The 13,598-nt window shown below is 46.0% G+C and overlaps 1 protein-coding gene across 1 annotated transcript in view; it reads left to right on the top strand.

Annotated features, from left to right (window-relative positions):
* Nucleotides 1-3,966: 3,966 nt before the first annotated feature.
* ANOS1 (anosmin 1) overlaps nucleotides 3,967-13,598 on the top strand; it is a gene marked incomplete at its 5' end in the record, with an annotated part of 180,795 nt that continues 171,163 nt past the window's right edge. Inside the window, one exon of the mRNA XM_082681202.1 lies at nucleotides 3,967-4,059. Within this exon, the coding sequence (XP_082537328.1) occupies nucleotides 3,967-4,059 (93 nt within the window). The remainder of the gene's footprint in view (nucleotides 4,060-13,598) is intronic.

The following is a 13,598-nucleotide window of genomic DNA, read 5'->3' as shown; positions in this document are numbered from 1 at the left end:
TTTTTGCAATCAATTGCAAAGCCATTCTTGGAGGTTTAACCCTAACCTGGTAATGCCTATCTGATTTATCTAAATTGCAGGGATTAAGCGTTCTTAAGATTTGAGAAGACAGAAGCACACACTCCTTATAAAGCTTCAAGCTTCCCTGCCCCTCCCCCTTTTTAAATAATTGGAAGGATGCGGAGGGATCAGCCTGGGGGCAACTCATTACGCTGCACGTGGGATTTATTAATGGGCGGGAGAGGCTGGGCTGGTGGAAGGGTTCGGAAGAGCCCCTTCTATCAGGGTCACCCCACCCACCTGTGCAAATAAACCAGAGCAGAAGGCTGTTTCTGGAGCAGGTGCGGGTTCCCAACTTCTCCTGCACAGTTCCCGGCCTCCTTTAAAGGAGCTGCCAGGGCCAGTGACCTGGGGTAGCAGGCCTGCAGAGAAGGCTGGGGTCCAAACGTCTCCGCCCCGATTCTGCACACTCGCCAGTGCCTCCCAGCCTTGCAACTCGAGGCTGGAGGTGGATGGAGCGCACGCGTGCCTCCACGTGGGTGGGGCTAGATCGGCTTCACTTGTCAATCATGTGGCTGTCAGCCTTGCCTGATGGCACGGGGGACTCAATACTGATGCTTGGAAGTGGGTGTGGTGATGGGGATACTGGAGTATCTGTATCCTGAATGATCTGCCCACGGTCCCCGACCTGAAGGAGCTTAGGATTTCATACTGCAAAGGAGATGGATTCTGAACTGAATCATTGATTTCACCAGTGAGGGCTGCCTCTCATTTGTGAAAAGCAGTAACAGGTAGCACCTCACAGGTTGTCAGTACCCGGCTCCACGATGCCGTGCGCAGGGCATTTGGCACGTTGCCATTTCAAGTTCACACGTGTCGTGCGTGCACGTGGCTAAAAGCCTGGCAACGGAGGCGGTTGGGAAGGGCGTCCTTTCCTCAGTGAATGCAGCTGAGGTCAGAGCTGTGGGGTAAGGAGCAGGGAGGTGGGCTCTGGAGCCGGGCAGATGGCGCTCTGCGTCAGGCTTAGCCACTTGACAGATACGTAGCTTGGGGAAGATCACCTTCCTGAACTTCCAGCCTCTCGTGTGTCCGCTAGGACACCTGCCCAGCAAGGTGGAGATCATAAAACCTGTTGGGGATAATGAATGCGATGGTAATAAAGGGGTCACCGTTCTGGGGGTCTTACAAGTCTGTCTCATTTCATCCCCACAACCGTCATACAAAGAAGGTACCGTTGGTGTCCTCCTAAGAGCTGATGAGGACCCGAGATGCTGAGACGCTAATAGACGGGGGACCTGGGTTCCCAGCAAGGACAGCTACCGGTTTGGGATTTGTTCTTATTTTTAGGATTTTATTGGTTAGTGGTTTAACTGACTTCAGAACTGGCTGCCTATTTCTCAGGCCGCAGCGCCAAATGGAAACATGTCGTCCATTATTCAGAGAGCAAGAAGTGTTGTCGAAGGAACTAAAATATAAAACTTGTTCTTTCTTCTGTGACCCTTCTCTTTTGGAATTTGCTATCCAGTGCTGTTCTCGGTAAAGCATAATTTAAACGTGAAGTCATTCGCGTGGGTCTCACTGTTCATCTTTCTCTTGTGCACTGCCAGTGTTACACGCAAACATCAGAGCATTTCACTTATATGTGGAAAATCACCAGCAGTACACAGTTTTGATGTCCTGGTTCATCCCTGGAGGAAAAAGTGGGGACCAGACTCAGGAAGGTGGGAAGGAGGACACGAGGACCCCCAAAGTGCCCTGTGTAGGGTGTGCCCAACGGGTGCCCCACAAGGGGATCTTGCAGGACATGTGTAGACCGTCAAGGGCACCCGGGGTCTGGCGAGCGCATACGCTTGCTCAGGCACGGCCCTTGCCCAGTGCCCTGTTCTACCAGCTGCTGGACCAGCGCGCTGCACTTTGTTCTAGCCGGATCTTCAGGAAACTAAACCAGGGCTCTCCCCCTCCTACGCTCAACCCATAGCAGATGGTCAGCCCCCAGGTGTGCTTAGATCTGCTTGCCAGATGCAATTAGCTACCTGCATTAGGGACGGGCAATAGGCTTGTTCCCGTGGAGTCTTGGGCTGTGGCTGGCCATCCACCAAACACAGTATGATGGTCCCAGCCTGGGCCGGGGACAGCCACCACTAAATTCTGGGACACATCAACGCATGCACGCGCCACCCTGACCCTCCTCGTGCCCACGCTCAGGCCCCTGCAGAGGAGAGAGGGTGACAGTGATTTGGGGGTGAGGTGGGGGAGGCTGGGAGGGTTGGGGTGCCAGTGGGCCAGGGAGTGGGCAGCCGAGAATCTTCCCTGGGGAGGAGAGGGGTGGGGAGAGGCGGCATCATGCATGCCGGAGGCTCTAGAACATGCTCCCATATCCCCTCAGACTGCACACACGAAACGCAAACTCGAAGATAAGATCTTTGAGGATTTCAACATGGCGATCTCGGCACATTAACCCTCAGGTGCAGGGCCCCTTCTGAGCGAGGGCCACGTGCACTGGTCATTTGTCCCTGAAGCTGGCCCCGGTTTGGGTTTTTTAACCCTTGGAAGAGGGTAGGTTAAGCCCACTTGTCCTGGTGGTTCTTCATAGTCTGTCCATCGTGTTCAAGGGTACAATGCTGACGTGCTCACTTGGGAATAACCTGCCGTGCACTTGTTTTCTCAACCTCCCTAGAAGATTAAAGAAGAGGGAAAACAGTGAAAATGTGCCTGAAATTAGCTGTCTCTTTTTGGGTGACTCTCATTTAAGTTGAGAGTGGCCTCCTCTTCTGTGCTTGTTGGGACATTCAGGGCGGAGACCCTGCCTGTCTCGCTAGGTTCTGCTCATCATGGCAGTGATGGATCTGAGTCTCAGAGCCTTGCAGATAGAGTCCTTCCACTAAATATTAGCAGACCTGCAACCTGCTCTTTCTCTGCCTGAGTCTTCTCAAAGGAGGCTCAGTAGAATTGGGCTTGAGGAAAAAGAGTAGCCCACGTGTAATAAGATAGGAAGAGTGCGTCTATTTCTTTGCCAGATTTTGGGACCGGAGGGGAAAAGTGGGTGGAATCTTGTTGGAAGATAAGTAGCAGGTTGCTGGCAGCCTTGGTCCTAGGGCTCTAGAATTTTATTAGCGTTAAGAGATTCCAGCTTAATGGGACATTATTCACTCTCCAAACTACTGCTGATAGACTCGTTTAGGTAGCTGATTAGAGATCAGAGGCTTTTTTCTAGCAGTAATTGGAAGCTGTTTGTTTTGGCAAAAGAGAGAACTAAGCTGGCGATTAGCTCCTTCTGCTTAGAGGACTAGCCTCTCCTCTCAGAGAAAGTAAACAAACAATTAGCGCATCAGAAACCTTCAGCAGCCACGACTCTGCCCCAGGCTCGCAGATTTTTGGAGGAGCGATTCTTTGGTGGATATACTCAGCTGTGGTGTGTCCGTTTGGCCTGCCGTGAGGTTGAAGTTATACGCTAGAAAGTCTCTGGGAAGAGAGGCCATCCTCAAGTTTGACCTTTGTATTTCCTGGTCTGGGTCACTGGATCTCTGGCTGTGTTTCTAAGAATTTCTGAATTTGACCCAAACGAAACATTAGGTTATTCATGGCAAATTTTCATGTTTTTAATACAGCATTTCTCCTTGAACCGTGATTCACAAGTGTATCTTATTGTGACTATTACAGAACATGGAGAAAACACGTTAGAAAATGCCGACTTATTTCTTTGTGCACTGTACTATTAGCGGAGAAATATATTTATATATCTATATGTTTATGTATTGAGTATAGTATATATTTATATATATTTCAATATATTACATTAATAAAATACATACATGCATGTATGTTTAGAGACCTACATTTAAAAGTTAATGTTGTTGGTTTAAGCATTCCCACCCTAATATCCTCCTAACTTATAATTTTTTAACGTTTTTATGCAACAGATTCATCAGATTTCACTGTATATCCTACCTGGGTATGTTACGGCAAATGGGCATAAAACTTGCAGGCTACGTACAGAAACGTATCAAAGTGTCAGTGGGCATTGATTGTATTCGCGCAGAAATGGAGAAGTTCCTACGTGTGAGTTGCTGTTGCCTTCCGGAAATCTGACTCTTACACGGTTTTGAGAGTTGGGCTTGGGACAATAAACAGTGAAGCGTATCTGTATTATTGAGAGGCATTTTTTATATGCGCAACAGTACTGGTGAAAATAGCAAACGCCCTGTTGGAATGCTTTGTCAAATTACCCCATAACTCATACTGTTGGTGCAGTGTCTGAGCTCCAAGTCCTTTCGAGTGCTGAAGCCAGCCACCTTTCAACATTTCCACTCACCCTGCACTCCATATTTTGAAAGTATGTTGTCTATCAACATATGGCCTTTATTAAGTATGACCTAGTTTTTCCTCTTCACATTAATCAAAGATATCCATAACTCCTTCAAACTTCAGATCAGCGTGAGGTCGCCCACATTACCACAGTAGACTGATAAAGCTGACATTCTTGACATTTTAGTTATTTTTGTACCACCTATCTTAGGAGAACGTGTAATTTGTTTCGGAGTCTCTGAATATTGGAAATGGGTCATAGACACCTATTCCTTCTCGGGAGACGCTGCTGGTGACTTTCTGTCTCTCACCCCGCCAGCCCCTGGCTCGGCAGCTAATAGGTTACAGCTGCTCCCCCTGAGAGACTAACCTTTAGCCCCTGGGCACCATCTTGCCAGCAGGGCAGCGTACCCTCCTTCCCTGATGAGGGCAGGTCATGGCCATTGGCTCACCGCTGGGGGATACAGGAGGCCATCCCTCTGCTGGGATCAACTCTGGTACAATTTATGCTCCAAAGCATTGCACAGGGCCAGGCTTATCAGGTCTCTAGCCGAGACTACATCCCTACTCAGGTCCTCCTGCATCCTTCCCTCCCCTTCCACTGAGAGCTTCCCCCCTGATACATCACATTCACAGAAAGCCCCCTTTCAGCCTCAGCTTCCAGGAAGCCCAACCTCAGACACCTACCTTCAGATATGTCATCGAATTCAACCCTTTTGTTTTGCAGATTATGTAGCTCGATGCTTATAGGAATGATTCATTCAAGCACATACACATGATAGATAGTAGAAGTAAAGGTATAACCCAGCGTTCACAACTCTCAGCTCAGACTTTCCCCACTACCCCCTTTGCTGGGCTTCTTATTATTTATTGTTTTAATTTTTATTTTACACTGGAGTATAGTTGATATACAGTGTTGTGTAGTTTCAGGCGTACAGCAAAGTGAATCAGTTATACATATATCCATTCTTTTTCCGATTCTTTTTCCATATAGGTTATTACAGAACACTGAGTAGAGTTCCCTGTGCTATACAGCAGGTCCTTGGTGATGATGTATTTCATATACTGTATGGTAGTGTGTACATGTTAATCCCCAACTCCTAATTTATCCCTCCCCCTCCTTTCCCCTTTGGTAACCATAAGTTTGTTTTCTAAGTCTGTGAGTCTGTTTCTGTTTTGTAATCCACCATTCCCTTTAAAAAAAAAAAGAGTTTATACAAATTAAAAAAAGAATCCTTCTAGACGAGGAAGCACGTTGAGTCGGTACGTTTTCTGTTATTTGAATTTAGTTTATCTCTCCTGATGATTTCAGTAAAGAGTCTCAAATCTTGATCCTAAGACATAAGCACCTCATGCGCCTTCATTGCCTCTGTGAAAAAATGTATATAGTCGGCGCTCCGTGTGCTCTGGTTCTGCCTATCCGCAGTTGGTTGAATCTGCCAGTGAGGAACCCGTGGATACAGAGGACCGGCTATACGCTTATTATAATACGGACCAGCTGTCCGTATTACATAACGGACTTGAGCATCCGCGGATTTGGTATCCACAGGGGTCCTGGAACCAATCCCCCACAGATCTCAAGGGAGGACGGTGCTGTTAAAGCCAGCTTGCAACAGTTGTCTGGTAGGTGGACAGTAGGTGGGGTGAGGGGACGTCATTAACCTCAGTACCCCTGGCAGGTCTAAGAGGAAGACAGAGAGGACCAGTTAGTTCAGATATTAACCACCTTTGCGTTTACTCAGCAAGTGACCAGGCTGCCACGTCCCCCAGGACCTAGAGTCCCCTCCATATCTTTAAAAGATTATGCACATGGTTTCAAGATAGCGAGCGGAGGCATTTTCCCTGATGGTGATGGAGAAGGTTGGATAAAAGTGGTTACCCCTGATAGCCGATAAGTAAGGAAAGATTGATGGAAGCAGTGTTTATGGCTCATTTTAGTGTAAATCTCAGACGGTAGATGCTGGGTCTGTTTCTCCCTTAAAAAACAAACCCGCAAAAACCGTCCCTTTAATCGCTTCTGCTTATTTCAGCTAACATCGATGGATTGCTGCAGTTTCAGAGATGAGCTGGCAGAATCCCTACTCCTGAGGGGTTTGTAGTCTGGGAGGGGCTAAGCCCTGTAAACAGACCACTGCCGTCCACAGGGAGGGCTCGGGGAGTTACCTGTGTGAGATCTCAGGCCTGTTGCTGTAGGGGACGTGCGCTAGGGGAGAGGACACTTGAGCTGAGCCTCGAAAGCTGGGCTCTTCCAACCGTAGAGCAGCCAACGTGAGTAAATGCAGAGTCTTGCAGGAGTTTGGTCTGTCTCTTGGGGGCTCTCGGTGGCCCCTAATGGACGGGATGCAGCGTCAGCCCGCCCAGCCAGCAGCCAGGCCATGGGAACTTGTTGGTAAGAGCTGGGACAAAGCTCGAGTGCTCTGTTCTGCAGGACGGGTTGAGAGCAGGTCATCCCACTTAGAGGTGTCTTCCTGCTTCTTGCTGATCTGGTTGGACATCAGGCCACGCTACCAGCTGCCCTCACGTTACTGAGTTGATCTCTGTGGAGATCCTCACCAGCACCCCTAAGAAAGAGCCCCCGATGAGCATAAAAAGGAGAGAAGGGGGCTGCCTCTCCCATCTCGCTGCCGTCATGCTTTGGCTTACGGAAGGACCGCAGTTCCGAGTGGTGGGGCTGGATCCTAAGTAAGAAACTCCTGAATCACTGAGCCACAGGTTAGAAGGTATTGAGCATTCATCGCATTTTTTTCTATCTTGGTGCTGAGAGAGTAGTTTCACATAAAATACCTATTTGACCTTCACAGCAACTCTTTGAGGTCAGGAGTGTTATTTTATGTTTACAGATAAGACAACTGAAGGTTGTGAGCTATTGGGAAGTGAGATAACCAAGTCTTCGTAGCAGAAACTCAAGCCCTAATTGTCATGTTCCCAAATATTTATACTAAATGATCTGCTTCTCAGCATGTTGACAGTGAGAGAAGACAGGGTGAAAATATCAGCTGTAATATCATCGACAATCATGGAGTTTTGGGGGGAAACGGACCTCCATTTCTCAGTCTCTCCTTGCCTCTTGGAGGTACCACTGCACCATGAAGTGGCACAGTTGTGGACGATTGAAAGGTTGCTGGTGTGATAGAAAAAAACCATTAAAAATACCAGTCCATCAACGACATCCACTGTGCATCTGTCTATCCCAGTCCTTCCTCCAACCAATAGGGATCTGTCACACACAGTTGATTTTCAGGTAGCTTAGATGCTGGGGACCCAGCATAAGTGACACGTGCTTCCTGCCCACAAAAGAATTATTTTCAGAGAGAGAGAGAGAGAGAGAGGCAGACATTTACACAAATAGTTGCAAAGAGTTGTTAAAGTGAAGAGAGTGTTATAATCATGAATCATCTTTTAAATCTTTATAGAGAATTGTTTAACACATTATCATAATTTCTTAGATGAAGATTTTTTTTCCCTTATAAGTAGATTTTGTTTAGGTCCACCCAAAATCCCACTCGTCTAGCAACATAGCAGAGTAGTATTGTGATCCTTGCGGGAATGTTTCACGAACAGCTGAGCTCCTTGATGCCATGGAGGGTGAGTTTGTTGTCTGGGAATGACAGAGGTCTCAGGGCTTCACCCTTGACCTTCATTCTTGGCTACCATTGCTGCTTTGTACAGTGGAGGGACACATTTGGAATATTTGCAAGTGGTGTTCATGGCTTGTAGGTATGTGACTGCTACTTTTAAGAACTCAGTGTGTCTTATAAGTTTGCTTGCTTTTGTTTTGGTTTTGGGAGAGTGTGTGTGTGTGTGTGTGTGTGTGTGTTTACATTTTATCATTCTTTCCATCATCTCTGTAAGATATAAAAGTTGGACAATAAGGAATTCTGAGAAAAGAATTTAGAAAATTCTCAAGGCTGCACATGAGAAGAAAATGGTGATGAATTGGGGTTCTTTAATCCCCCAGAGTGCAAAAATCTATCCTCAGGGGAATCTGTGAAACAATGGCTCTTCAAGAGGGAAGAAAAGCTCTTAATTCACATACTATTTATCCTTTTGTTTTAAATTATAACGTTCGTCATTTAATAAGCTTTTCAGTCTCCAAGTGATTAATACCCTGCCAACTTGAGAAAATAACATTCTGTTAGAGTGACCTCAAAATATATAATTTTGTATTTCATATTACCTTCCTACTTTGAAAGATAAGGCAGATATGCCGTCACCACTGAAAACAGTCGAGTAATGTCTGGTGACCGCCATCTTCATTTTAGGGAAGTGCGGGTTCTTACTGGCGTGCATAGGATCTCAAATAACCTTCAGAGAACAAAAATGGATGTTTCCCCTCAATTCAGTATCTAATTATCATGGATGACTTTTTAAATTTCATAGCTAATTTCTGGTTATATCCAAAGAAGTGACAATTTTATAAGTCTGTAAGTGAAAACACAAAACAGAGCGTCCTTTTAATGAAACAAGAAACATTAATTTTGCACAGTAATCCATCACCTTACGAAAATGTCGTTAATCCTGCGGGTGCTGGGGACAAGAAAAATGATGGGAATTCATTCACTTAAGCGACTTAGAGCTCTTTTCTCCACATTCTGTTTGTAGTTTACACCTTTTTAAACCCACTTTAATATTCTAACGCATTAATAATTCTTATGTGTGAAACGCATCACAGTGTCTTTGTTCTTCCTGTCTCCCTCCAATGCAAATGATGGTCTTGTCTGAGGACAAACCAGGTGGATCACATTCTTGGGAGATTACTGACAGCTTCTCTGAAAGAAAGACTGAAACAGTTGAGAAATTCTAAATGAAAACAAATATAACGCTTTCAGGTTAAAGGTGATTTTACCTGTTACTCACTGTGTCTCAGTTGAGTTCATATAAATGGTTCATCTGATGTACGTTGATCAACTCTTGTTTAATTCTCTGATAATGCGTAATTGAGAGAGACAGCACTTTCTAGACTTAAATAAATGCCTCTATTCCTGTCTTTAAATGCCTACACTACTGGAATGAGTAGCACTCTTTTGAAATTTATACTGTTTGTTATACTTTGTGGACTGGAAACAAAATTGACAAAGCCTTGCAATAGTGAGAGAGATTTTGAAGAGGATGCATGTCTTGTAGTGCTATGTCACCCCAGCCGCTGGACAGGTTTCCAAGTGCTGTTATAGCAACCCAAATATGGCAAGGATCCTGGCATCTCAGGATCATTAGTTTGCTTTCCAACGGATGAGCAGACCCGTTCAGAATGCAAATACCAAGACCATTTCCAATCATGAGGGAATCATCACCACCACCACCACCATCATCACCATTATCATCATCATTACCATCACTACCATCACCATCATCATCACCACCACCATCACCATCATCATCACCACCACCACCACCACCACCACCACCATCATCACCATCATCATTATCAACCATCATCACCACCACCATCACCATCATCATCACCATTATCATCATCATCACCATTATCATCATCACCACCATCATCACCATCATCCCCACCACCATCATCCCCACCATCACCATCACCATTATCTTCACCGTCATCATCACCATCATCACCACCATCATTGTCATCACCATCATCACCACCACCACCACCACCATCATCATCATCACCATCATCACCATCACCATTATCATCATCACCATCACCATTATCATCATCACCATCACCATCATCATCACCACTATCACCATCATCATCATCATCGTCATCATCATGATTATCATCATTATCAGCATCACCACCATCACCATCATCATCAAAGCATTTGAAAATATGACACTGCTCCCTGAGCAATCTCTGTACAAACAATTCTGTTGAGATACTCAGATTTCCATGCCTGTCCATCATGGCAGGCTAGTTATTTTTGCCCCTGCTTACTGATGTCTGTCCTTCCCTTGATGGCCATTCCCCCACAAAGAGGGTTTGGCTCACCATGGAGGAGAAACCTCGTGTGAAACAAGGATCAGAAGACCCCCGAGGCATCAGGGTGGCCCATTCTTGCCCAGCAATTGTGCCATATGGATGATTCAAATATAGGTAAAGTTACGAGCTGCAACACAGCATACCTTGGAGCTTGCTGTCTGGAGTGGAAGCGTGTTAGCGATAAGGATGCCAAGCTTATGCAGAAGTTACTACTTTCAGGAACGGTGAGCAGAAAGTAGGAGACCGGCCGCCGTTAAAACATTTTGGTAACTGCGATTCCTTTGCATTCTTCTGTGGCAAGGAAGTGCAGAGAAATCACCCAAGATGCTGTCCACGATTAAAGAGAGTCATTGGTTGAAGAGTTTCTTGGCTTCTCATTTGCTCGTTCACGTTTTGGGCTGTTATAGCCATTCAGAACTAGAACTTTGCCTTTAAAACCTAAAATATGTACCCCAGTTCCTTTCTTCCTCTTTTAGACATAGGTAGGCCCTCGGTAGAGGTTTGGCAAATATCCCTGGCGCATCTTTGACTAGAAATGCACTTTCTCTCCCTTTCTGTCACCCCCTCCTCTCTCCCTCTCCTTCCTTTATTTTGACACTTGGCTGTACCATTTTGAAAGCAGCACAGCCAAACCCATTTGCTGCTCATTCCAGAAATGGCCTACATCTGGGAAGTTATTTTCCCATTGGGCCAGAATCTGAAAGAAAGTACGGAACATCTTTTGTTGTTTCCACATTTTTGTATCCGGAATTATGAGATAATGTCCTCACAGCTGCAAAGAAATAAAAAAAACGCTTCTGGACAGGATATATTCACTTGTTAAGTATCATCAGAGAAAAACCTATTTAGAGGTGAGACTCCATGAGAACAGACATCCATTTGTATTTTGATGTTTCTGTCATACAGGGGCCATGGACATCCATTTGTATTTTGATGTTTCTGTCATACAGGGGCCATGGACTTTTATAATACTTTAAACCTGTTTTTTATTGGGCAAGATTGTCATACTCTAGTCCCATTTATTACTCCACAATTTTGACAAAAAAGGAGGAAGTTTCTTCTTTTTTGAACAGCCGTATGAAGTTAGGGCCAAAACGTTTTCTTCCATATATATGTCTGTATGTATGATTCAAGAGTGTCTAGTTCATGGTTTCTCAGCCTTGGCACCACTGACCTTTGGGGCCAGATTATCCTTTGTTCTGGGGTCTGTGCTGTGCATTGTGGGATGTTTAGCAGCATCCCTGGTCTTTACCCACTAGATACCAGTAGCATCCCTCCTACCCCCAGTCATGACACAAAAAATATCTCCAGACATTACAATATGTGCCATAGGACAAAATCACCCTTGTTGAAAGCCACTGGTCTAGTTCTCTCTCTTTTTACTTTACGTCTGTCTCGGTTGATGTGTCTCTAGTTCAATATCTGTATTCAGATATGTGTATCCACATCTAAATGTATACGTGTATGTATGACTCTTTTATTACAGATTCAGTTGCCCTCTTTGAAAGAATAAACTCAGATACATGAGTCAATAAATTGATTGCAGTAACAGTGTTCTTTTTCACTTATAACGTGGGAGTTTGGAAAGGTGCTCGTTTATGTCTCCATTTGAGAATCTAGGAAAGAATAAGGCACTTATTTCGAAAAAAATGCTTGTCTTCCATTCTATAGCAAACATTCTCCTGAATGGAAACAACAGTATCTCTGTCTTTAGCAGTGATGATTCTGAAGACATGTCATGGCATTTGGGGATGTGATAGCCTCTAAGAAAATCGGGGTTTTCCAGCCATGCCCAGTCTAATGTGTAAAGTTGGTCACATTGCATCTTTTCCTTTAAATACCTGTTATGTTTTTAAAACTCGGTGAGCTGGTCCGAAAGTCTGATTCCCTCGGAACTTCTTTGCAAGTAAACTGTCTTTTCCTTTTAAGAAACTTGTGTCTCTGAGCGTTCTTGCAGACCGCTTACGTGCTCTTTAAGTGCCTCGCCTAGAAAGTGGTGGCGATGGTAACACGGCTTCCCTGGATCATGCTATGATATGCCACACAGTTCACTCGGAGCAGAACCTCACGTGTACTTAGGTCTCCAGAAGTATTGGCTGCTGTGGTTCAGGTGAGCGAGGCACAGAGTGAGTGCTGTGCTGAAGATGCTGGGACAGAAAATTGAGTAGCGTGCACCCCTCGATCCTTCACAGGCTGGTCTAAGAGCAATGAAAGGGAATTTAAACAACCTGATTTTAAAGTGGGCCAAAGGCCTCAACTGATACCACACCAAAGAAAATATATAGATGGCAAATAAGCACATGAAAAGATGCCCCGCATCACATGTCATCAGGGAAATGCAAATTAAAACAACGAGATAGCACCACATACCCATTAGAATGGCCATAATCCACGACACTGACAGCAGCAGATGATGCCGAGGACGGGCAGCCATGGGAACTCTCCTTCCTTGCTGCTGGGAGTGCAAAATGGGACACTCACTTCGGGAGGTGAGCAGTTTCTTACAAAACGAAACGCACCCTTACCCCATGGTGTTTCTTCAGATGAGATGAAAACTTACGTACACGATGAAACTCGCACTTAGGTGTGTAGAGCAGCTTCATCCATCATGGCCAGAACTTGGAAGCAGCCAAGATGTCGCTCAGTAAGTGAATGGCTGAATAAACGGAGGTACCTCCGGATTATGGAATACTGCTCAGCACTAAACAGAAATGAGCTATCGAGCCGTGAAAAGACACGGAGGAACCTGAAATGCATACCACTGTGTGAAAGAGGCCCATCTGAAGAGGCTGCACACTGTATGATTCCAACCGTATGTCATTCTGAAAAGCAAAACTATGGAGACAGTGAAAAGATCAGTGGTTGCCAGGGATTGGGGCTGGGGGCTGGGTAGGAATGAATAGGTGGGGCACAGAGGATTTTTTTTGGTTGTTGGGGAACCAACATTGTTTTCTTGTCAACAGAACCTGCCTGGGGAAGTAGGGGGCCCACTCTGCCCCCAGGGGGGCTATGGACCTTGGTGGTCTGGGGCCCGTGGGAGAGATGGGTCCACCCAGTGAGAACAGCTCTGGCCACCACTGGCACCTGGGTGGTCAGAGGCAGGGTCTGGGGGGCCAGCAGGGGGCATGGGAGCCCTCCGGGGACCTGGGTCTTGGTTTCCCCTGGCTCACCTGCAGGAGGCCAGTGAGGGCGATCAGCTCATGGCCACTGAGCCAGGCAGCCAGAGGATGGAGTGGGGAGGACCCAGGGGGACATGACTGGGGGTGAGACCACCAGCTTCAGAGAGCCCATCACCTGCTGGGGGGCCTGAGACAGGTGCAGGGGAACACACTGCCCACAGGGC

The sequence above is a fragment of the Grampus griseus genome, assembly GCF_964374135.1.
Source record: "Grampus griseus genome assembly, chromosome: X".
Lineage (NCBI taxonomy): Eukaryota > Metazoa > Chordata > Mammalia > Artiodactyla > Delphinidae > Grampus > Grampus griseus.
Note: the sequence above shows the minus strand (reverse complement) of the source record. Positions and strands in the feature narration are given on the sequence as shown.